Here is a 25900-nt window from a genome sequence, read left to right on the forward strand (position 1 = left end):
AGAGGAAAATGTCATAATTAATAATCACTATTTTTTATTTTTTTAAAAAAACCTTAATAGGCATTTTACTTCGGAAAAAGAATATGCTACCTTATAATTAAGACTAGGCACAAGTTTTGCGTTGCAACGGATCCAGTTGTCTGTGTCCTCTTCGCGCCTTTCAATAATGTAGCCCAGTACTGGGCTGCCTCCATCTTTCAAAGGAGGTTCCCATGTAAGTTTCACAGATGACATAGTTTGGTCAGAATGGTCGAGGTTAATGGGAGGACTTGGTTTTTCTGCAAAACACAATGATTTGCACAATATAACAGATGGCCAGAATCAGAAGAACTATGCAACTAGTCCTACAAGTCTAGAAGGGCTACTCTTGAGTTCCTCATACAACAGTATCTTAAAGCCCATGCCAAACTGCTGTTTTGAAACTAGCAGGAATATCCAAAGTACATGTGATGTGACATAGGGGCATGTTGTGTATAGAAACAATAGGCAGCAAACTTTTTCAGCTGGGGGCCGGCCCACTGTCCCTCAGACCTTGTGGGGGACGGACTATAGTTTGAAAAAAAATAATGAACGAATTCCTATGCCCCACAAATAACCCAGAGATGCATTTTAAATAAAAGGGCACATTCTACTCATGTAAAAACATGCTGATTCCCGGACCGTCCGCGGGCCAGATTTAGAAGACGATTGGGCCAGATCCAACTCCTGGGCCTTAGTTTGCCTACCCATGCATTAGTGCATATGTACAAGCCTTAGAGTATGCCAAAAGTAGCTTGCTAGATTCTTGTCATAGTCTTCTACTAAATAGATGACAGTATTATTTCCATAAATCCTTCCTCATTGAACATCAACAGTGGTCCTTGCTTTAGAGCTTATGTGGAGCTTCTATTATTTTCATTTTCTGACACTGCTAATTTCTCAAAGCAACATATATAATGGTTTCTATGAAACTGAATAATAAACACTGGACTTTTGTTTCAGATATATCAACTGATTCACTCAAGTCTTTCCTGTTTTCATATTTTATAAGCAAATGATATTATAACTATCTAGAAATATTTTCTTATCGCCTGCATACTAACCAATTGGATCCATTATCTTCACCGCATGTGTAGAAGCACTAGGTTTGCCAATTCCAACCTGGTTTTGAGCTCTGACTCTGAAAAAGTATTCTTTGTTTTCCACCACATCAGTTAAGGTTCCAGCTAAGTCATGTGCTCCTGTGGTCATGGCTGGTTCCCACTTGATCGAAGCTCTGTCACGTAATTCAATGATATAGCCCGTAATCGGAGACCCTCCATCATAATCTGGGGGTTCCCAAGTAAGAGACGCACCAAATCTGTTCACATCAACAACTTGTACATTGAGAGGAGGTCCTGGGACATCTGCAAGGTCATAAGAGATTTTTTTTTAAAAAAATGTTATTTTCCTATTCAACAGAACTTCAACAAATTCTAGTCTCCAAATAACAATTTTCTTACCAAATCTACTCTTGGCTTCCACAGGTTTGTCTGTTTCGACTGGCTCACCGGTGCCCACTCTGTTTTTCGCACTCACGCGGAAGAGATACTCCACGCCTCCCTTTTGAAGGCCAGTCACTGTGTATTCACAACTGTCAGCACGATCCGTTGCCAAAATCCAGGTCTTTCGTTTGACATCACGCCTTTCAACAACATACCCAGTGATTTTACTACCACCGTCACTTTCTGGTTCCTCCCAGGCAAGGCTAACTTCACCATCAAATGTCTCAGTTACTTCCAGGTTTCTAACTGGGCCAGGGACATCTGGGAATAAAGCAAAAGTATGTTTACTTAAAAGAATTTGGGATTTGCTTTGGGTTTCATAAAACAATAACAACTTAGTGAGGTTCGTGGATGCATTTTCTTATTTCTCTCATCATTATATACCAATGCTTTCATTTTCTACATCAGAAAGAACAAGAACCCTTGGCCATAAGAAATGATGAGCTTACCAATAACTTGAACATTGATGTGTGCTTCAGCTTGGCCATGCTTATTTTTAAGGATGATTTTGTAACTCCCTCTGTCAGTCGTCTTTGCTTCGTGAATTCTGAAGGTGGTACTCTCAGGTGTTGTATCAACAGTAAGAGTGGGCAAGGCTTCTTCTCCCTTCAGCCACTCAGCTTCTGCTCGTGGGTAGGCATCATATGGAACCACCATAGTCAATGGCTGCCCAACATCTACCACAAGGTTCTGATCAGCTATCTTTATTCTTGGAGCAGCTAGTAAAAAAAAAAAACCCAATGAAATACGTTACAGAAAATCTGAAACAGAAAACAACAGCGCAGTGAGCTGTTTTGTGATTTTTAAGCAACTTTGGTGCGAAGGGAGAACCAAAATCATAACCATTAGTAATGTTGTATAGAAACCATCTTGTCCCATTCTGGTCAGTGGGGGCACTATTGTTGCCTCCAACATACAAAGATAATTAATCTGTGCTGGGTCATTTTGACTCCTAAATGCACAGAAGCTACATTAGAAAGCTGCATAATAAAGGCTACAGAAACATGTGAGAATCATCCAACGTGATTGTAGGTTCTCATTTACAGAGCTTTTTTATTACCACTAGTAGTGTGTTAATCACTGAAATTAACACCCAGAAAAAGTATTTAAAATGTTGCATTACTCATATAAATATTATTTTATTGTTAAAAAATTTCAGAGGCTTACCTGCCAGTTCTAGCTTAGCTCGAGCTTCTTTATCTTTGGCAATAAATCTATATTCTCCTTGATCGCGAGGCCTAATCTCACAGACTTGCAGCCTATGGACTTTTCCTTCACTCATCATTTGGTGTTTATCTCCCTGGACTATTATCATGTTATTTCTCAACCATTTGACTTCCACCTTATCTTTATTCAGTTCAGCAAAGAAAAGGACATCAGAGCCAGGGGCTTCATAAATATCTTGCGGTGGTCGGATAATCTCCACAGGAATTTCTGGTCAAAATAAGAATAAAATTTAGATTGCGTTGACATACTTTTTTTTTTTTTTTTACAAAAAAATATTGAAAGGTGAAAGATAAATAGAAATTGTAAACATACCCTCCACAAAAAGTCTTGCTCTGGATCTCCTGTCATCCACACCACAGGAATACTCGCATTCATCCTCTGGCCTGCAGTCTTTTATGATTAACCTGTGTAAACTTCCATCCTTTTCAAACTGATACCTTTATTGCAGACAGAAAAAAAAGGATTATGTGTTAAATTCAGAGGCAAGAATCCCGACAGCAACCATAGTATACCACCAACCAGTTAAAAGCACCACCACCTACTTTTTGCCCTCTTTAATTTCTCGTCCGTTTCTGTACCACTTCACCATTGCTTTCTCTTTGGAAAGCTGGCAACTGAAGACTGCATCATCAAATTCAGTGACTGTCTGGTCCTGCAAGTGCTCAATGAAATCTGCAGGTGCCTCCGTGATAATAAGCTCTGCAGCCGACTTGTCTTGGCCAGCAGTAACAACGTACTCCCCTTCATCTATAAATCCACAGTTTTTAATGATAAGCGAATGCTTGTATTTATCCACTTTGTACAAAATGCGGCGGTCGAAGGTGACTTCTTCACCATTCTTTGTCCACTGGAGGGTTACGTTGAGGCGGTTAACCTTACACCAGAACGTGACAGACTTCTTCTCCATGGTTTCGATGTCTTGAAGAGGCTCAATAATTCTGAGGTCTTCCTCTGTTTAAGAGAGGAGTGGTTTGAAAAGTGTTGTTAATTTACATCCTCATCCAAACAGTAATTTGACGAAAGTGAAAGCCACTTAGAATAAGAAAACACCAGGACTTTTTTCCAGCCAGAACTCAGTTCCAGAACCTCTCTCTCCCCCACCATCCCTTCCATGGGTCCTATTGTTATCCTTTTCAACTGCATATTATCTCATTGTCCATATTTTATCCATAATATTTGCTACCTTACAAGTGTTATTGCTGTCGTGCTAATGTTTTCATCTGCTTACAGTGGTCTCCTAAATAAATTATAATTCCCCCCCTTCTTTATTTAAGTTTTGGTCTTCTTGGTTCCTGAGCTTTCCGGTCAGTTTTGCCATTGCGGCATTGCCCAACATCTTAGTCTGCCATTCCTCTCTGGAATGGCACACCTCTCAAGTGGGCACCAAACAAGGGAGGCATTCATGGAAACTTTTTCTAGAATAACAGCCCTGGGAAAACACTTACCAAGCACAGTCAAAGTAGCAGAGCTCTTTACTTGTTCTCCTCTCTTGTTTGCCAGGACTATGTTGTAGGTTGCTTGGTCATTCAAATGGGCGTCTCTAATTCTTAGAGTGTAAACTAAATCCTTATGGACCATGATGTATTTTGCGCTGTCGAATATTGCTTCTTCATCTTTGTACCACTTCGCCTTGGCACCTTCTGTATTAACCTCACAGTTAAATACAAGTTCTTCTCCCTCTCTTACTTGTTGGTCCTTCAGTGGGATGACAATTCTGAGTTTTTCTGCAATTTGAATTTGCATATTATTATTATTATGCGAATTACATCCTCACAAAGGAAATAAAAGCATGCCCACAAATGTATGAGAAAGCCCCATAAAGCTTACCGATCACTGTCAAGCGGGCTGTTGCTTTGGCTGCACCGACCATGACAGAATAAGTTCCATCGTCATCCAGAACAGACTCTTTAATGACCAGGACTCTCTTTTTGCCGTCGGAAATTATGTCATACTTATCATTGGCTTCAAGAACAGTATCATCCCTTATCCACTGTACGTCAAAGGCTTCTTTGGATACTGAGCAGACAAATTCTGCTTTTTCTCCTTCAAGTACTTCAATGTTCTGTGGCCTGGTTATAAATTCTGCTGCAAGTTCTGAAAAAGACGTTGGGCATATTGTTTTTTAGTTTTTGATATGGGGATAAGTAGACCACCCCCCCATCTAATTGATAACCGAAAATATTTTCAGTCAGCAAAAGATGTCTCAGACTGACTTGACATTGCCATGTCCTAGCATAGAGGACACAACCGTGCATATTCGGTCAATAATAAATGGGTTAAAAACCCTACTCAGCGGCACACATGTCACTAGGGCTGGGTGATATGTGGTTTTCAACATTGTGATGTATCACCAGTTAAATACCACAATATGCTGATATATCGCAATATCTGAAATAAGGAGGGAGGAGTAAATAAGATGAAGAAGCAGCTGAGATGCATCGTCCAGCCCTACAATTGAGCAAGCTCTCATTCTGCTCCAGCTCATGCTGGAGGTGTGGATGTGGGGTGAGCTTCCTTAAACTGCTCAGCTGAGGCGCACATGCGCACACAAACACACAGAAGGAAGGAAGGAAGGAAGGAAGGAAGGAAGGAAGGAAGGAAAGAGCACCTGTTCATTCACCTCAAGGAGACACAGAAGCACCGGCTGACTTTCTGGTTTTTCAAATACAGTCGTACCTTGGTTTCCGAACAGCTTATTCTAAAACGTTCTGGCTTCCGAACGCCGCAAACCCAGAAGTGAGTGTTCCAGTTTGCAAACTATTTTTGGAAGTTGAACGTCCGCCGGGGCTTCCGCAGCCAATCAGAAGCCACACTTTGGTTTCCAAACGTTTTGGAAGTCAAACGGACTTCCCGAACGGATTCCGTTTGACTTCCAAGGTACGACTGTATTGTGAATTTTTGCATAGCACACACACACACACAAAGTTGTGATATATTGCTGGGTCATTTATTTTGAAATGGTTACCACGATGTGGTCTAGAAACCGGTTTGGGGCGATATATCAATATAGCACCCAGCCTTACAGGTCACCTGGCAACACCTGTGAAAAATACCAAAGTAGTTTTCTTACCATGAACTTTCAGCTTGCCGGTTGTCTGACTGCTAGGAAGTTTGCAGGTGTATGCTGCTGCATCGTCAAGACTAGCATTGTGGATGACCAAAATTCTCTTCCGGCCATCAGCAATCTGTTCATATCTACCACCTTCAGGCAACTCCTCATCACCTTTGAACCAAGTTACTTCTGCATCAGGCTTGGAAACTTCACAAATCAATTTGACAGTGTCTGTTTCACTTGCTTCCACATTGGGAAGTTTTTTGGTAAAGACAGCTTCCTCTTCTGTAAAAAGAAAAAAGAAGAAAATAGTTGTATTTGATCACAACAGTGACCAAGCCATTGCTCTTTCATGTAAATGCAACAAACTTGATTTTAGCTTTACCTATCACTGTCAGCATGCCAGAGGTTCTGGCTCCTTTTGCTTCACATGCGTATTCTGCCTCATCATCAAGCAGACATTTGTTGATAACAAGTATTCTCTGGGCACCTTTAGCAATGATGTCAAACTTCTTGCCTTTTCTGATTTCAACACCATCCCTAAACCACCGTGCCTATATTTAAAATAGTGATAAAAATCAAGTTGAACAGAATGCAAAGAAGAGATACTGCAATATCAGCTGAAGCAGTAACTGAGAAATTGAAATATATAATTACTGACTGTATTAGATTAAAGCATGCCTGGATGACATTTTAAGCTAAACCATAAACCAATATTCCACAGTGAATATAGATGCATTCCCTATGAACATGTCAAATGGTGCACATTTTATTGCAATTATTTTTCATCTAAACCCAGAAATCAGCTGTAAGCATGAGAGTATTGGGTCCATTGTTTGTTCCAATTTGGAAGCTGCACATGTGGAGATGAATTAGAAAAATTGACGATGGCGCCAATCACCTATTGGAAAGGGCATATTATTTGGCTCTATAACCAAAGTAATATATGTAGACAGAATGTACATTCAGATAGGTGTATTTTATTTTCATTGTCAGTACTGGTTTTTGTTATTAAGGTCCTGGAAGTCTGCTTACCCCTTTTAGGAGGGCAGCAGCTTTGTGGGACGTGCAGCACTCCCCCCCCCCCACTACCTGCCAACGATGCAGGGCAGGGTGTGGTGGGCTGATCCCAGCCGGAGCGAGAGCTTCGGCTCACACTCACAACTTGAAATCATGTTCAGCGTCAGCCTGCGGAATTGGCCAATGGCAGGCTGGTATGAAGGGTTGGGTTCCCTGGGGGTGGGCGTGAGGGAACAATCAGGCTATGAGAATCCTTAAGGACCCATGGCTCAGATCCATATTTCCATGTCGTGGCAGCCCTAAGAAAGCTGCTCAGGTGCCAATCTGATCCTTGAAAAGCAGATGGGTGGGAAGGGTGCTCAGAGGCTTTGAGGGCACCTAAGGAAATCTTTAGAGCTGAAAAAGATGAAGCTGCTCAGGCACCACGTTGGCAACTGGAGATCTATAGTAAGGAGCTAGTGAAGGTGGGACTGAATGATGCAGACAACCTAGATCATCTTTTGGTTTGAGCTATTAGTAGACACAATTTCCACCTTCTAAATGCTTTGGGCTGCCCTAGTGACTAGAAAAATAGAAAATGTTTCCTGGTGGCTGCAATAAATGCTGTGAGATTCTGTGCAAAAGCAAATATGAAGAGACACAAACATTACAGACCTGAACATTTGGTCGGGAAATTTCACATTCAAACCGAGCAACTTCTTTTTCTTTAACTTCAATATCCGTAAGGGGCTTTGTGAACTCAACATGAGGTGCTATAAGGAAGAAAAAATTTCCAGTTTGAAAACGATCTCTTTTTTTCTTATCCGTGAATCTCAATTCGTAGCAATGGCCTTAGTTATAATAATTTATTCTAATAGAGTTATGATAAAGTAGAGGTTCCCACTTTTGCGGATGAAAGAAAAAGCCCAACCCACTTAAGTCAAAGGTCTGCTTGTTTTACAGCACCATCAGTTTGACCCACCCATATATCTGCAACATGCCTACCTTTGGAATCATGCAAACAAGTATCTATGTCTTTATAAGGAAATTATGAGAAAAACTTACGTTCAACGTTCAAGAAACAAGATGTCTTGAAATCTTTAGAATCACATGTGTACGTTTTAGCATCGTCCAGTGTGCAGCCGTGAATGATAAGTTTTCTGACTCTGCCATCAGCAATTATATCATATTTCTTTGTCTTGTGGATTTCTTGGCCATTCTTGAACCATTTCACTGGTGCATTTTCTCTGGATACTTCACACTCCAGAACTGCAGTAGCTTCCTCCTCTACAGTCTGGTCCTCAAGAGGCTTAGTAAACTCAACAGGTGGTTCTGAGGACAGGGAGGGAAAAAACCCCACAAATCATGTTGGTGCTACGTGCATCATTTTTTCCTCCCAAGAGATTGAAAAGCTAGCTATCATTCTGATCTTTTTAAAAGACTGAGTTATGCCCAGAAATCTTTTCAGCATTTTATGTGTAAAAAGTACTGCAGAAAAGGATCAGCCCAATCATGCACTTTGCCTAACACAGATCAGTAGTCTCTAGCATACCGCTAATGGAATAAATTGTTACTTTTGGAAGCCTACCTTTTACAAAAAGATTTGCTTGAGTTCTGAAATCCTTTGCAGTCAGTTTGACTTCTCCAGCATCTGTTAGTTTCACATCTCTTAGAACAAGGGTGTGAACTCTGCCTTCAGCACGGGGCACGATCTTTCAAAAAAGGAACGTTCAGGAGAATAGATTTGGTAAGAAAACATGTTGCGACCTTATATCAAACATTTGTGTTAGCACATGTCTGTCTAAATGGGCTGGTAAACAAAGACTCCCGGTTATACACCCATGTACTTCTGGGCATGCATTGGGGCCTCTCTGATTTCTTGTTGCAATTTCAGCTCTTTGTACTGCATCAGCCGCCAAGCCCCAAAGGCCTCTAGAGTTTTGTGGGAATCGGCAGACTGAATCCACCAGCTGATTGCTGGAACTGTAAACTTCTTCAAAGGGTTGATATAATCCAAATCAATCAAAAAGGAGAACTACAGTACGTGTATAAGAAGCTTTTCATCATAGCTCCCCTGTCCAGCTGGGAAGAAGTCAGGAGAGACCTGGTTCTGCATGGATTATAGTCCCTTACTGGACTGGGGTAGGAGTGCCCTAAACACCATTGTTTGTGTTATCATAGGCCCATTTAAACTGATGTAGATGGGTTAATCAGAAGCAAAACATAAAATCTTGCTAACTATTAATATGAAAGTTGAAATAAAAGTTGAAATATTTATGATGCATCTAATAATGCTTCACCATTAAAATACTTTTCATGGGAACAGTAAGGATTAATCTATCCATTTAGTTAAATCTCGCTATGCTAGTTTAAATTTAATGTTTTGATTAGGCTGAATTGGCTATGGTAATTTCAAACTTGCACTAACTAGGCCTTATATTAGCAGGTATAGGTCTGTTTTCCTTTGCAAATATTCTCTGCATAAGCCTATCATTAACAGACACTCTAACGACTTAAACAGAGGATCTAAAAAAGCATGCACCAAATAATATTTCACTGAATGCAACTTCTGCATGTGATTACTTATACTACTATATGGCTTGCTGCTAAAACATTTTAAATATTGAATGAACTGCATTCCAGGCTGTTCACATCTCAGCGCTAACAGCACACTTGATGAAGGGTTAAAAATAGCTGGTGAGAAATGCTCTGCGAGCAGATCTACCGAGAAAGTTATCTGGAAGCCTGCTCAAATGCCTGAAATGGAATTTCAATCTCCTTAATCCCCTTATATGCAGAACTGGATGCCAGCTCTACATTCAGAGAAGGGAAAGAATCAGGAGATGCAAACATTCATAAACTTCCCCACTAATATCAAAATATTACATATCCCTTTATGTTAGCACTGATACAAAACCTCCCCAACCCCTTTCACCTCTCACTTGGAAACTTTTATCTTCCACCATGTGGAAGGAACTGATTTTTCTGAATGATATTTTAGAATAGCGCCTTACAGTGCAATCCTATGGATCTCTACTCAGAAGCAAGCCCCACTGAGCTCAGTGGGGCTTACTTCCAGGTAAGTATGTATAGGATTGCACTGTCGGTCTCACAAAAGGGAGGGGTGGGAGAGAAAGAGGGAAAGAAATAGGGTTTGACACGGAAAAAGGGGAGAAGAGAAAGAATGTCTTCTGTACCTTGTCACTGGGCTCCAATTTCTGTCCTTTCAAGAACCAGTCCACCACAATTCCCTCATAGGAGAGTTCGCATTCAAAGTTTGCCGTTTCACCAGCTGTTACAGTTACATCCTTCAGAGGCCTCAGCAGGCCAATTACACGTGCTTGACGGGACGAAGAAAACATCTTCAGATTAGCCACCTGCACCTTTTACTAACTGCCATAGTGCCTTTCCCCAAGAGAGAGGGAGTATGATGTACAGAGGCTATTTAAATTCCCTGGCTAGATCTGGGCCCTTGGGGTTTTCAGGGGGAGGGTTGGTCACTAGAGATTCCCTATTTGCGGAGCCTGTTCCTTTTAAATGAAAAGATCAGCAAGAAAGCTACATTGCATCTGTCTCCTTTGCCAAGCCCTGCATGCCTCTTGCTAGATAAGGCATGCGCCTTCCAAAATAGCAAGGTCTACAATTGGATAGAGAGACAAGTGGTCACCAACTGTGTAGGGTGTTCCTGTCCATCAAGCTACTGGCACTTTCCACAAATGTCAGCATGGTGTTATCTCTCAGATCTTATACCCCAAATGCCAAGCACAGCAGAGAGTCCGTTTGTAATATTTTAGATTTCGTAACAACTCATTATGCTACCTTGCCAATCATCCTGGAATAAGGAGGGGCGATTCCAGTGGTCTAACAACCTGTTCTTATTAACTAATTGAAAATCTTTATGTAATACCTATCCCACGATCTAAAAACTAACTAACTAACTAACTAACTAACTAACTAACTAAATTAAAAGTATCAGAATTAACTTATAAAAAGCTTTTATAAAGAAAGAATAAGTGACACAACTATATCAAATAACTACTCCTCAACTTAAGCTCACCCGACTGTCTCTCCCTCTCATTTACTGTTCCATTAACAACAGATCACATGCCCCATTCTGACTCCCAACTTGTTTGAGTTTAGCTCAGTTACTGATGTAAAAGACAAGTGATCTTACAGATACACTTGCAAGACACTTACGTTTTACTCGAAGATTGGCAGATGATTTGGCATTGGCTGCTTGGAAGTCTACGCTACCGGCCTGGTCCAAGCGCACGTTGTAGAGTGTAAGACAGTGCCTTTTGCCTTCCTCCTTAATTTCACAGTCCTTCCAAGAGCAAACAAATGCAAAGGTTTGTACAACGCTTAATAGCTTTCACTTCCTTTTATCAGGTCCATATTTCTGGTATTTGGATTTTCAAAATGGTAGCAACCTTTTATTCCCCTTTGGGGACAAAACATTGTACTGGCTGCAGCTGTTTTGCAACCATGATTCTCAACATCCTGCCTCGGAGTACAAATACCAGAACAACACATTCGCTGGCATGTACATTGACAATACAGTGGTACTTCGGGTTAAGAACTTAATTCATTCTGGAGGTCTGTTCTTAACCTGAAACTGTTCTTAACCTGAAGCACCACTTTAGCTAATGGGGCCTCTCGTTGCCACTGCGCCACCGCTGCATGATTTCTGTTCTCATCCTGAAGCAAAGTTCTTAACCCGAGGTAATATTTCTGGGTTAGCAGAGTCTGTAACCTGAAGCGTATGTAACCCGAGGTACCATTGTACTTGGACCCCATTGTTCTGTATCTAATGACTGTGTGAGCGGAAGGGAGCTTGTGCAACCAATCTTTCCCCTCCCCACTGCAGCCCACTGAGCCTCAAGAAAAGCCTCTTTGGAGGGTCAGAGGCCCTCCTGAACAGCGTTGGGTGTGTTGCAGCCAGCTGCTAAAGAGTTAAAGTTGGTCAGGGCACTGTGTGCAACCCTTCCATCTGCTCACACAACCAATGACTAAACTTTTACCTCAGGCCTTGAACCACACATTGTCCAGATCAATGAGATGTTAATGTGCTAAACATGCACATTGATTTTCTGAATTGTTTACATGGGAACATTAACACCCCCCCCACATATGGCTACAACGAACCAACTGATTACAGTTATTAACTTCCAGAGGCACCTGGTACATTGCTTTAACAATTGTAACCAACATATTTTTATCAAATATTATTTACATATTACTTACAATTGCTTTTCATTACAAAAGCAATATTCAGATTTCTAACGTTAAAACTGCTCTCCGTGAATTATATATTTTCTGTTGTGTAAATACGACACATGGATGACTACATTCTATATATTTTGCTTAACTGCACAATATACGATTCCAGCCATTTAAATTGTGTTGATATAGAAATTATTTTCTCAGCACCCCTACAGTACTTTCTCAGATTTTCCAAAGATTTTCCAAAAGTTTATGTTCTTCCATCTGCATATTTTAGGCAATCTAAGTCTCATTTAGAAGTGGGGAAATATTTAAAAGCATTGCTTACAGGCGTCTGTGTCAAGGGCTCCCCTTTCAGTTTCCAGTTAGCATGAATATCTTCCTCAGAGATTTCTGTATCAAAACGTGCAGTCTCTGTCTCAAATATTTCCACGCTATATAAGGGACGTACAATCTTAATATCACGATCTGTGAAGGGGGAAAAACCACACCAATATTATTAGCTTTCATGACAATGTTGATGAGCAGGGTTCTATGACAGAAGGATCAGGAAGATTTTATTTATGTGTTTATTAAGAAGATTTATATCTTGTCTTTCGAATGAATGATCCTCAGGGCGGTTTAAAATAGAATATAATAATACACCAGTAAGGGTGAACTTGCCTTCAATGTTCAGCTTAGCAGAAGTCTGATCAGTGCCGCAATCACAGGTATATTGACCAATGTCTTTCTTCAAGGCCTTCTTGAGGATGAGTATTCTCTTTTTGCCATCGGCCTTGATAATAACATTCTTAGACGGAGTTAGTTCTTGTCCGTCTTTAAACCATTTTACGGGAGCATTTGCTTTGCTAATTTCGCATTGCAAAATCACTTCGTCTTTCTCCACAGCAGTGTAATCTTGAAGCTTCCCAGTAAAATAAGGGTCCCCCTCTGCAAGTCAAGGTGAATATGTGACATTCTAAGATTATTCATACATTCAAAAGTGTACCAACTTATGCAAGACAGTTCTCCTTTCAGGTAAGAGTGCTTTTTTAAGATTTTCTATGTGCGATAAAGTTTTCTAAAAGCAAGTTTTTAAGAAACTTTAATAGAGCAAATTATTGTTATTAGGTAAAAGTAGCTGATTCTGCTTTTCATTTCCCCCCCATTTACACGGACCCGAAAGAAACGTGTTTCTGTGGTACACCACAAAGTGGTTTCTTATTTCTTCATTATTTTGATTATTTAAAAGAGATTTATACCCCGCCTTCCAGAGATCTGGATCCACAAGGCGGCTAACAACAAATTCAAAACAAACTTAGACAATACGACATCCAAAAATTTGTAGGAGGGATGACGTTTCCCAAAAAACAAGACTAAAACAAAAATAAAATGGCAGCACAAAAACTTACAGCAGAGCCATATAAAGACACTGAAAGCTATTACTGATAATTAAAAAAACAGGAAAATAGGACCATTTCAAAGTAAAGCCTGAACGACAATAACAAGCATGGGAGTTTGGAAAAAGGTCCCAACAGAAAAAAAAACCATAGGAAACTGCCTTTCACCCAGTCAAACCATAGGCTCCATCTAACTTAGTACTACTGTCTACAATGGTTGGTTGTAGCTATGCAGGGTTTCAGACAGGAGTCTTTTCCAATACTACCTGGAGAAGCAAGGGATTTAACCTGGGAGTTTTTGTGTGCAAGGCATGTGCTTTGCCACCAAAATATTCTTAACTGATGATTAGACTTGTATGTGAAAAGGATGTTCTTTTAGATATGCTGGTCCCAGACCACTTAGGCCTTTATAGGTCAGGACTAGTACTTTGTATTGTGTTACCGGAAAGAAACAGGCAGCCAATGGATGCAATGTTTTAGAAAAGGATGCAAATTCAAAGCAACAACTACAATGAAACAATGAACCAAAGGACAAATAAATAACAAAAGGATTGCTAATAGGGTAGCATGGCAGTATAACAGAACACATCAACTAGCGGCAGTCAATTGTCAGAAGCTTTCTGAAAGAGGACAGATGGCCCCCAAAAGAGGAGCTCATACGAACCTCTTCTTGAAAGCATGTTCAAAAGTATGAGGTCTGCTGCCAAGAAAGCCCTAATATGGAGGCAAATCTAGCTGTACCATAAGAATCTGGAATGGGATCTCCCCATAAGATTTAAAGAACTGCTCTGAGGAAGGGGAAGCCCATGTGAATAAAGCTTCTAAGCACATGGTTATGCTTCTAGTTGATGTTCTATCAAAGAAGAGCCATAATATAAATCAAACTCAGACCACACATACCAAGGACAGTAAGTTTAGCTTCACATGATTTGCCCATAGCTTCCACTTTTATCTGAGAGGTGTCATCAATATTGAGATCTTTGAATGTGAGCGTATGGAATTTGCCATCGTCCTTCATTGAAACAACCTTGGTGGTATGGAGCCGTTGGTCATTCTTATACCAGATAACAGGGATATTGTCATGGGAAAGCTCAACAGTAAATTCTGCAGTCTCACGCTCCTTTGCAGTTACATCCTTGAGAGGGGTAATGAATTGAAGGCGAATGCCTAAACCACAAAAGCATCTCGTTAAAGTTAAACTGTGACGAATCAAATGACATAAATATGAAAGCCAAACACACCGTCGGGAGAACCAGAGCTACAAACAAACCTTCAATGATCAGCTTTGCACTTGTCCGTTTGTCTTCGGCCTCAAACATATATTTAGCCTCATCTTCAAAAGCCACACTCTTAATGGCAAGTGCGTGCTTTGTGCCTTCTGTTATAATTTCAAATTTCTCATCCCCTTCAAGCTCTTGGGTTCCTTTCAACCAACGGAAAGTCTTTGGTTCCCTTGATACCTCACATTCAAACTTCGCAGGATCCTTCTCAAAGACTTTAATGTCACTGAGAGGAGTTATGAAGATGAGAGGCAGCTCTGAAATCAAACCGGGTTATTAAGAGTGTTAGACACGTGTGTGTTTGTTTTTTTATAAACTGCTCCAGCAATGGATTTTGTTGATGTTGCTGGGCATTAAGAAAACCCTGCAAGATGGGTTGGGAGTTGATGCCTTCTGAAGCCTACCTTTCACTTTCAGATTTGCAGCGCTTTTCGCATTTGCAGCTTGGAAGGACACTTCTCCTGTCATATCCAGTTTGCAGTTGTAAAGAATCAAGACATGTTTCTTGCCATCTTCAATCATTTCACAATCCTGATTTTTTTTTTATGAGGGTGAAAAAAAAAACAGATTTGTCCTAATCACTCATGTGTTCTCTAAAACTTTCTAAGAATTGTTTTTGTGTGTTTTTCTTAAAAAAACAACACTTGTGCTGTGGTTTGCTTGTTTTTTTGAAACAGACTTACAGGTGAAGCTGTTAAAGTTTCTCCCTTTAACTTCCAAATGGCATGAACATCAGGCTCAGAGATTTCGACCTCAAATCGTGCTGTTTCACCAACAAATACTTCCACTCCATAAAGAGGACGCTCTATTTTTATCATACGAGCTGAAAGCAAATATGTATATATCTCAGATTTCCTTCCTTGACCAGTAAGGTGTACAATGTTTCGAAGAGTTTCTACTGAAGGAGGACAATCACTTACCCTCAATCTTAACTTCAGAAATTGTCTTGTCAGTTCCACAGTTACATTCATAATTTCCCTTATCAGCATCGGTTGCTTTTTTAATTTTTAATATGCGGCGCTTGCCATCAGTCTTGATGGAGATTCTCTTGGAAGCTACAAGTTCCTCACCATCTTTAAACCATTTCACTGGCACATCTTTGCTAAGTTCACACTCCAGAATGATATCATCTTTCTCAACAGCGGTATAATCTTGCAATTTCACAACGAAATATGGGTCGGCCTCTACAAGATATGGGTCAGGTATGAAGTGTTGTTGTATTTTTTTGAAGAGGTTAGTAATCAGAGTGAATTAGTACATGAAAAACATATATACTAAAATACATAAAGATATGTATTTTATACATACATATAATAGATACAGATCCAACCAGTAACAAAATGTGACAACATAAATTACCTAAAACCTTCAGGTTTGCCTTAGTGTGCAATGCCTTCACTTCAGCCTTGATTTCGGAGATGTCATCAAGTGTCACTTCTCTAATTTCTAATTTGTGTTTCTTCCCTTCTACAGAAATGAGAACTGTTCTGCTATTGTGGATTTTCTTATCATTTTTGTACCAGGTTACTGGCATATCTTCATGAGAAAGTTCAAAATCAAAGTGGGCTGTTTCTCCTTCCTTCACTGTCTGATCTTTGAGTGGGGAGATAAATTTCAGCCGGACACCTGAGAAAGAGGGAAAGACAATTAATGCCATCCGGTCATAACCAGCGACTGATTCTTGTTGTGACTTTTACAGTGTAATTCTTGACAGCAATGAACTTGCCTTCCACAAACAGTTTTGCAGTGCTTTCCTTCCCTTCGACTACAGCAGTGTACTCTCCTTCATCATCAAACTGAGAATCATTGATGACCAGAATGTGTTTTGTTCCATCTGCAATTATGTCAAATTTATCTCCAACTTTGATTATATCAGTGCCTTTAGTCCATATCACATTGGCTTCCCTGGTGAGCACACATTCAAACCTCGCCTGCCGTTTCTCTGGTACAGTCACATCTTTCAAAGGCACAGCAAAGTCCAGCTCGATTTCTGCAAATAAAGAGAATATTGAATATTTCCCCCCACATACTACGATGGCAGAAACGACAGGCTAATTGGAGACACATTTTTAGTGAAACACTTTACCTTTCACTGTCAAAATAGCTGAAGTCACTGCATTCAATGCCTGGTAGAGAACCTCTCCAGCCTGGTCTAGTTTGACTTTGTGTAAGGTTAAGAAGCGTTTTCCTCCTTCGGCTCTGATCTCACAAGTCTGGAGGGAAAAGATAAAAAAGTTCATGGTAACAAAAGAAAATTCTAATCAAAGCATGTTGTGTTGATTTAAAAGCAACAGCTTGTAAAGTCCTCAAAATGTGATGGCGAAGTCCTCTATGTTATTGAAGTGATCCAGGGCCAAGATATTCCTATGGTCTTCCATCCTTCTCTGAGCTAAACAAAACTTGGGGCTGTCCATAGTACTCAATAATAATCGCTCTAAAGTTCCTTGCATATGTGATAACAAAAGTCTCCTTAGGATCGCAAGTAAAACGTGACAGTGAGCTATACAGTGAGCTAGGATCAGTTGTTTAGGTTGTGTGGAGATACCCTGCTCTTGAGATTTTAAGCTTCATAATTAAAAGGTGCCTCTTTGAAAACCACACTAACGTTAACTATAAGCCCAAACGGTTCTAAATCCCTCTTTAAGGTATTCTGCAGGGCCACAATTGAGCAACATGATTATACTATATTCAAATTCACGAGGTCTTAAATACAGATTCTTACAGGTGAGGGTCTGAGTGTTTCTCCTTTCAGTTTCCATTCACCGGGGATATCGTCTTCAGAAATCTCACAGTCAAAGTTGGCTGTTTCTTTTTCATAAATAGTAACATCTTCAATGGGCTTAAGCAGATCAACTTCACGTTCTGGCATTTAGAAATGAACAAATTAATAACATATATGCAATCACAACAGTCTTGCGTGCTTTCATCTTTTTTCTTACTCCCCGGCAAATGTATTGCATCAAGATCAAAAGACACTTACCACCCAGGGTCAGTTTAGCTGGGTATCTCTTCCCTTCAACTTCCACGGCATATTCTCCGAGATCTTCTGGCATGCAGTTCTTAATTTTGAGGAAGAGATGAGGTCCATCTTTTATAATTTCTGTTTTGTCATTGGGTTCAAGAGGAATCTCCTCATCTCCTTTGTACCATTTAATATTTGGTGTATCCTTCACAACATCACAAGCAAAGGTAGCAGTACCCTTTGGTTTCACATGCTGGTCTCTAATAGGCTTCACTAGCCAGTCTTTTATCACTTCTGTATAACAAATGACAAAAAAATAATAACCATTAGAATTAGCATAATACATGTAGAGATGAGTGACAAGGGTCCTTTGTGCTATGAAAGAGAGAGAAAGGTTGCCCTTCTCTTCTTTCTAATTGTATTAAAGGGCTACCACATAGCCAAAGTGCCATGAAAACCTGGATAACACAGAATGAAATGCCTGGGCATTGCCACGTATGTTATTATTAAAAATATATAACAAAAGTGTTGAAGTGTATCTGCTTTGAATATATTTTTTAAATTAAAAAGTAGAATTTATTTTTATTTTAATTATTATTTTGCTTACTTGGAAACGCCTATATATATATATATATATATATATGCAGAAACCCAAACATATTTTTGATGGCCTCATTTTACTTCCTTCTTCTTCTTCTTCTTCTTTTTTTTTGATGGCCTCATTTTGCTCAGAACTGCTGGAATTTGATATTATTGCTAAATATTCCTCCCCCCTGCCCTCAAATAAGATTACCCAAAGTGAGTCATGGATGACCACAGTTCTTCAGTCTTGTGAACTGAATTGGTATATTTGTTTGCACTTCTACAGAGGCAATTTTATAAACTTTGCACAGATTGATATATTTCCACCTGAAGCTGTTGGGAGTACAGCAATATGTGATATTGTGACTGAATCATTTTCTAACTGGCAATTAAATGATGAGTTCCAGTTCTAGTCAAACCAGCTCTTCACTAAAGACCTTCAGGTGATTTCAGTAGTAATTACACAATCAACTTAAGTGAAAACCAATCTTCTTAAACAGATCAGTGAAGATAGAGTAAGCATATAAGAGCAAAAATAATGCACCAGGCTTAATATTACTCAATAGAATTCCTTCATATCCTGATTTTATCCCAAGCACACACTACACAGTTTTGAAATTTAACTTACCAACCACTTTCACAGTTGACTGACAGATGAGGTCAGTATTATCCACAGTCACAGTGTATACACCTCCATCAGTGTCATCGGCATCCATGATTGTAATGGCGCGCTGCAAACCAATAATACCCAGAGCAAATTTTCCAGATTTGTCTTTGATGATTTTCCCATCTTTTCTCCAGACCACATCTCTCTCTTTGTTCAGCTCACAACTTAGATAAAAGGGTTGCCCTTTGATGACAGTAAGCTCCTCCTCCAGAGTCTTCACGAAGCGCACTGGTAATTCTAGGGAACAGGAGAAATATTATTTGCATCTTTTCCCTGCTCCCACAAGCCAGTGGTTCCCAATTGGTTGTCCGCGGACTCCAAGGGGGTCACAGAATCATAGAATTATAGCATTGGAAGGGACCACAAAGGTCTTCTAATCCAACTCTGTGCTATGCAAGGACTCAAACCCACAACCCTGAGATTAAGAGTCTCATGCTCTCATGCTCTGAGCAATCTACACTTGGCGTAACCTGCACAGGGGGTCCATGGCACCATTCACGTAACAAAAACTTACATAGAGAGGTTCCCTCCCACCCCAAAAAGCAGGGGGTTTGTGGCTTGGTTTTTGAAGTACAGGAAGTCCACATGACTTAGCTAAATGGGAACCATTGCCATAAACTACAGTATAGAAATTTAAGCAGTCACATTAGAATGATGACTCTAACTTCAGAGATCCACATGTGCTCATATAGACATGCTTGTCTCTTGGATCTGAGGTGGATCCTATTCATTATAGTGGTGTGACATGCATACAGAAAGCAATATTCTTCTCGGCCAGGAAATTCTGTGCACGCATCAGAGTACCTATGCCCAGAATAAATTGTCAAATTAGGGGCAAGTATATATAATTTAATTTATGAAGGAAGTCCCCGTGCCTTGCTATCACTAAAACTAAGGTTGTGTAATGAAGTAAACACACACTCCTTAGCTACTTCTGTTGTCTCCCCTGTGTTAAAATATTGATTGTAACACACTTGGGACCAGGGACCTGTTCCATTGTGTTTTGCAAAATATTGTGCTATGGATGGCATTAATTACATCTAATTACATCTAATGCAAATAAACTGTAACTTTGGGGCATAAATAACATGTGCATAAGCAACTCAAGCCCAATTGGAGATGCCATAAAATACCTTCAACAATAAGTTTTGCTGTAGAGGTCTTTTCTTTATTTCCCAGTTTCAGTACACAAGTGTATTCCCCAGCGTCTGAAAGCTGGACATCAATAATGTGGAGCTTTCTGTCTTTCCCATCAGAGAGGAACCTGTGCTTAGGACTCTCGCGGATGTTGCTGCCATCTTTCATCCAAGAGGTAATGGCAGTGGAGGGAGAGATGAGGCACTCAAAGATGGCGGAAGAGCCTACCGACTCTGCTTCTGTCAGCACTATGTCTTTAATTTCTGTAACAAACTTGAGAGGCACAGCTTTCAGCTGGTATGTGAAAGGAGGCTCATCTGGAGGTTTCTCGCCACCACTTCCTGGTCTTAATTTCCTCCTCTCGGCATCTGCTGGCGAAGGTGTCTTTTTGGCTACAAGTAATATATTTAAAAGGCATATTTGTATGAATCTCACAGTTCAAGTCAGCAGAGGTGTGATGAAAGATGACAAGTCTTAGTCACAGCAGGAAAAGCATGCCGTTCTTTCTGTTCAAGTGGCAATTTGTTTACCCCTAGAACATTTAAATCTATTCTATATACAAGCCAGTCAGTTCTGTTCTTTTGACATTCCAATCCCATTCTAGCATGACCAAGACACAAAATGCAAGGCATGGCTGTGGCATGTAGAAGCCCATCTTGGTCCTTTGTGGTTCCTGCAGACAAAGTATTGTTCTGTCCAAAGAGCAAAACCCTTCACACCTCCTTTCTTTAATTTGATTGCAATATTCGTCCTCCCCCCCACCCCTCCACCCACCCCACTCCTGTCTATTTATTGAAGTCCAGGAATATTACATAAAAAACAGAAACAATTATTCTAGATTTTTATGTGATCCTGTTAATTTAGGCATGCTAAAGCCAATCTCTTGTTTAAAGTACCATTTGCACTTTGGGAAAATGGTTACATGAAAACATGGGGTGGCGTTCAGCTACCTTTTCCTCTGCATAGACCCAGTAAAATTAATGGACATGACTAAGTTAGGTCTACAGTCAAACCTCGGTTCCCGAACGCCTCCGTTTGGAATGTTTCGGCTCCTGAACACTGAAAACCCGGAAGTAACTGTTCTGGTTTTTGAACGATTTTCGGAATCCGAACATGGTATGCAGCTTCCGTTCTGAGTTTCCTTATTGTATTTAGGCTTCCACTTTCAATTTTCAGTTGCCAAACGTTGAATGGTCTTCTGGATTACGTTCGACAACTGAGGTTTGACTGTATTAATTTCAATAGGTCTCTACTTTGAGTAAAATTTAGCTTACTACCACCTAGGTTCTCTGAAAGAAGAGACACTACTCATTGTACAAATGTTGACTACAAAGGGTGTGTGAGTGTCTTTGCCATTCATTTATCAAATGACTCACAGGTTTATTCTAGATAGTCAGTTATTTGGTAGTTCATAGCATAAATACTGGGACTGTTGATCACAGTTACTATATATTTAAAGAGGCTGTGGGCGGGCAGTTTTCCATTTTATAATCTCTCTTACCTTTAATAGGAAGTTTAGCCTTGCCAGCTTCCTCCTTTGGTGTAGTTTTAGGCTCTGACATAAAACAGCAACAGCAGTATTAGATAATGAAGTCCAGTTTAAACTATTATCTATCTATCTATCTATCTATCTATCTATCTGCTATTATTTCCTCAAAGTGTTGCTTCTTCTTGCATTCATTTTACTTCTGAGAAGTTGTGCACATTCAAATGAATGAATGAATGAATGGTTTAATTCAGCCTCATTTCCCCCTCTCTTAGTAATGGTCATGTCATCCTCTTGGACCCTCAAGCCCTCCCGCTAAGTGTACCCATTTCCCCATCTGCTATCATTGAGTCCTGGGTAAAAGGTGTGTGGCAGAGACTGTATTGGGGTTATACATGTGCATGTTATTTAGGACAGTGTCCATTCAAGGTTTGGGCCCAAAATGTTGTTGCACTACAACTCCCTTCACCATTGATTAAGGAAGCTGGGAGTTGTAGTCCAACCACATCTGAAGACTCGACGTTGAAGAACACTGATAGCACAACAAGATGTGATCCCTAAAGGTTCTTTAGTGAGTTGTGTATTGTAAATATATTTGTTAGTAAGAACATTTAAACTCTCTCGTGATTGTTGTGCTCATGATTACTCATACAAAAGTTCATAGAATTGTGACGCAATCCTGCTCTTGAATATATTACAGAATAGTAATACAGTCCCGCTCTTGAATATATTACTGAAGTAATAGTCATACCTGCTTTCTTTCCAACCACTGGTGTTGTTAAAGGAGCTGCTTCAGGTTTGGGTTCTGCGGGAGGCTTAGGAGATTTTAGGGCTGTAGAAAAAGTTAATATATATTTACCGAGGTTGCAATCCTCAACACACATACTAGGAAAGCCACACTGAGTTAAGTGGACCTACTTCTGCACAACAATGATTAACATTATACAATACACATTTTTTAAAATCCTTTTAGTCTGCAATCCTACACATATTTACCTGGGAGTAAGTCCCATTGAAGGCAATGGGGCTTACTTCTGAATAGACATACATAGGCTTGCACTGCTAGTACTTCTTAGAATCATGAAATAGCTTTTCACTAGCCTTAGTTTGTCACAGAAACAGACAGTGGTATTAGCTGGGATGAATCTTTAACAAGCAAACTTGTTGGAATGAATCTTTAACAAGCAAAACATAAGCAGAACACCACAGAATTCTCAGATGTGATTGCATAATTTACAAATGCTAAAATGTAAGACCACAGTCTGATAAAACAAGGAGTTGCACCAGCACATAAGGGCACAGGGTGGGATTCAAAAAAGCTCATGTTATATTGGTGCTCCATTGATTTTATGCTAACACCAGAGTTAACTAGATTGGAGGAAAATGGTCTATAATCAGTGGTTTCAAAATGTCCTACCTGTAGCAGGCTTTGGTTCAGGAATTGTGGCTGGTTTAGGCTCTGGAACTTTGAACAAAAAAAATAACAAGTAGGTCAATCAGGTTTTTTTTTTTTAACAGAACATTGCAAAACCAACAAAATGCATAAAAATAGTTGGAGAGACAAACAGCACAGTTAACAGAAGCCTTAAAGATATTCATATACTACTTCAGGGGAACAGAACTGGCTTGAACCATATAAAGACAAGTAAGAGGACATTTAATGAAGAAGAAGAAGAAATGACAAGGTACTGCATGAAGAATTAGGGAGCAGCTGGAAGAGCACGAAGATGGGAGCATTTATAGCTGGCTTGTTTTAAAGATTAGTGCAGCTCACAGACCAATATTCAAGATCAAAAGCGGTTTTAGTTGTATAAGCAATTATAAGAGCACTGCATGTTTGTACCTTTTGCTGGTTCAGGCACAGGTTTTTCTTTTTCTTCCCTTTTCTTGAAAGCTGGGATCTCAGTTTTCTTCTTTTCAACCTCCGGCACTTTAAAAAAATATTTGTTTTATGCGGAAGCTGAATTCATATATTTTGACTTCCCTGATGCATTAATCGAGTTTATCCTGAGCCATGTAGCTGGTGTGATTTATTTAAAACAAATAAGAAATAAGTTCAAAGCCTGTCAAACCACTGTATGTGGTGAAGATGAACAGCTGGGACACAATAGCAATAATGAGGAAGACAGATCAAAACAATCAATTATAGAATATGTCAGATGTAGCTTTCTACAAGAGTTCTTACAAAGTGAAGACTGAAAAGACAGAGTGTGTTGAGGGATGGGAGAGGGAAAGTTCTTACATTACAGATTGTGTCCCCAAATTTCTGAATATTCCAAATGGTTGGGATTTTTCTTTCCATGCTGAAGAACTATTCAAAATTCAGATGGTTTACTGTTTCAGATTCAGAAAGTATTTGTGAATATGGGGATCTAAGAAGGGTCTCCTATTGCTTAACCTCATGGCAATCTGATTTTCGCTGTACCTTCAGGCTTCTTAATCTTTTCAAGAGGCTTGGGTGGAGCTTTTGGTTCCTTCTCTGGCTTAGGTTCTTCCTCTGGTTTCTTAACTGCTCTTGTGACTTTAAAAGAAAAACAATTTTCTTTCAAGAACAGTGTGATGAAGTGATGAAGAACTTTATTAATAAATGACATAGGCCAACAAATAGGCTTGGTTTTACATCTGGAGAATAGACCTCTTATTTCTCAAGGCTGATAAACTGATCACCATTTAAAATCTGCATGGTGTGATAATCTACAACCAAGTCTCCATTAAGAAGTCCTTTTTAGAATTGCAGGTGAAATCAAAGCACCAATTACTGTATATTCAAAAGCAAAAGCAACAACATCTTTCTTTATGTTGCAAATAAAGTAGACACCTTTGAAATTCCAACTGTCTGGGAGCTTCCAGCATCAGCTATGGTTGCTAGTAGAGCTTTCTGCCCAGAATTGGCATGTCTAGAACTAGCATTTTCTTTGAACAAGCAAAGGAGTTAACCTGCTTAAGGAAATTGTTTATGGGCTTCTCGAGATCCTATAGTTGGATGCAGGAAGAAGCTGAAGTGTCTTAGCTATTGCAGTCAGACCTCACAATGTGGCGTTAGGACTGGAATATCACAGCAGTGGGGTCCTCTGGTTTTTGAAAAAAGCAACACGGCTAAATTACCTTTTTTCAAAACAACTTCTTCTTTAGGTGGTGGAGCGGGAGGCTCAGGTGTGGGTCTCCGTGGCTTCAGCCCAGGTGCTTAAAATGATATTAATTTCAGAATAAGCGCACATGTAATCATCGCCATTGGGTGCTTGATGTACAATAAGCATTTAGAACTGAAAAACCTATTATAAGAGAGCTATACCTTTCAGTTCCATTTGAATAATCACAAAACATGAAGAAATTAGCTACTTTACTTTACTTTTCTCTTTGTTAAGGTTGGTCCTCTCTTCCAAAGATACTTTATTTCAGAAGGAATTCTTTAAAAAACTAAAACAACCACCACCACGATTTTTGTTGCTAAACTTTAATTTTTGACTTTAACTTTAGTATATACAGTGGTACCTCAGTTTTTGATCATAATCCGTTCCAGAAGACTGTTCGACTTCTGAAACATTCGGAAACTGAAACAGAAAGGGCAGCCTGAAAAATCAATGGAGAAACTTGAGGGGGGGCGGGACTCAGTGGAATCCATTTGACTTCTGAGGCACATTCAAAAATGGAAGCATTTATTTCAAGGTTTTCGGCGGTTGAAAACCGAAATGTTTGGCTTCTGAGAAGATCGAAAACTGAGGTGCCGCTGTATAATATTGTTAGTCATGATAACAAGGCCATGATGAAGAAGCCACAGAATACTCCATCCGAAATGAAAGTATGCTTCAGTAAAAAGAAAATAGATAAAAAAGTGAATCGAGTTGAACACAAAACAACCACAGGAAGTCACACATGGAAACGGAATGAAAAATATACTACTTTGTGAAATATACTAAAAACTACAATCTAGTGCTCTTTAAGACGAGAACAAGACACAAGGGTCTGTGGGCAACTTACCACATAGTGGCTGCTTGGGCTGGGGAAGGGCCTTCTTAGGATACATGCAGCCTGAAGACTTTACATTGCTTACTTTGGTTCTAGCATATCTGATCATACAAAAATTTGCTTTCACTGGATCTATATATACTTAGCAGAGAGGACATCCACTTCTGTTGAAATTTTAATAGATTGTGTAGCCACAACGTTCCTTCTTGACTTATTATAAAGACCCTATAATCAAGTTTTTCCCTGTGAATTTTGTGTGAAACTATTATTATAAAAGTGTGTGTGGTGGTGAGGTGGAATCTTGTTTTGGGAAGAGGATCTATTTCCCTCTGTCTTGAGATGGTGGGAAAAGAACAGATTTTTCAAAAGTAAATGCAATTCTTGTAGGACCAAATATTACTTAGGTGATAAACTTTG

General features: G+C 39.7%; 1 protein-coding gene across 50 annotated transcripts in view; it reads right to left on the reverse strand.

Moving 5' to 3' along the window:
- TTN (titin) overlaps nt 1–25900 on the reverse strand; it is a 285454-nt gene that overhangs the window by 94053 nt on the left and 165501 nt on the right. For all 50 annotated transcript variants that reach the window (XM_083625041.1, XM_083625017.1, XM_083625016.1 and 47 more), the window contains 36 exons: nt 24623–24700; nt 23943–24038; nt 23361–23447; nt 22935–22982; nt 22269–22349; nt 21533–21586; nt 20028–20423; nt 18856–19131; nt 17664–17939; nt 17406–17545; nt 16770–16896; nt 16410–16673; nt 16043–16309; nt 15604–15867; nt 15367–15506; nt 15088–15214; nt 14674–14940; nt 14304–14570; nt 12688–12954; nt 12353–12492; nt 10999–11125; nt 9999–10141; nt 8390–8513; nt 7867–8133; nt 7477–7574; nt 6188–6356; nt 5821–6087; nt 4578–4844; nt 4196–4474; nt 3293–3701; nt 3063–3187; nt 2691–2957; nt 1973–2242; nt 1482–1784; nt 1083–1385; nt 91–278 (listed from right to left, as the gene is read on the reverse strand). In XM_083625041.1, the coding sequence (XP_083481167.1) occupies nt 91–278; nt 1083–1385; nt 1482–1784; nt 1973–2242; nt 2691–2957; nt 3063–3187; nt 3293–3701; nt 4196–4474; nt 4578–4844; nt 5821–6087; nt 6188–6356; nt 7477–7574; nt 7867–8133; nt 8390–8513; nt 9999–10141; nt 10999–11125; nt 12353–12492; nt 12688–12954; nt 14304–14570; nt 14674–14940; nt 15088–15214; nt 15367–15506; nt 15604–15867; nt 16043–16309; nt 16410–16673; nt 16770–16896; nt 17406–17545; nt 17664–17939; nt 18856–19131; nt 20028–20423; nt 21533–21586; nt 22269–22349; nt 22935–22982; nt 23361–23447; nt 23943–24038; nt 24623–24700 (7268 nt within the window). The remainder of the gene's footprint in view (nt 1–90; nt 279–1082; nt 1386–1481; nt 1785–1972; nt 2243–2690; nt 2958–3062; nt 3188–3292; nt 3702–4195; nt 4475–4577; nt 4845–5820; nt 6088–6187; nt 6357–7476; nt 7575–7866; nt 8134–8389; nt 8514–9998; nt 10142–10998; nt 11126–12352; nt 12493–12687; nt 12955–14303; nt 14571–14673; nt 14941–15087; nt 15215–15366; nt 15507–15603; nt 15868–16042; nt 16310–16409; nt 16674–16769; nt 16897–17405; nt 17546–17663; nt 17940–18855; nt 19132–20027; nt 20424–21532; nt 21587–22268; nt 22350–22934; nt 22983–23360; nt 23448–23942; nt 24039–24622; nt 24701–25900) is intronic.

The sequence above is a fragment of the Podarcis filfolensis genome (genome assembly GCF_964270895.1).
Source record: "Podarcis filfolensis genome assembly, chromosome: 1".
NCBI classification, from domain to species: Eukaryota; Metazoa; Chordata; class Lepidosauria; order Squamata; family Lacertidae; genus Podarcis; species Podarcis filfolensis.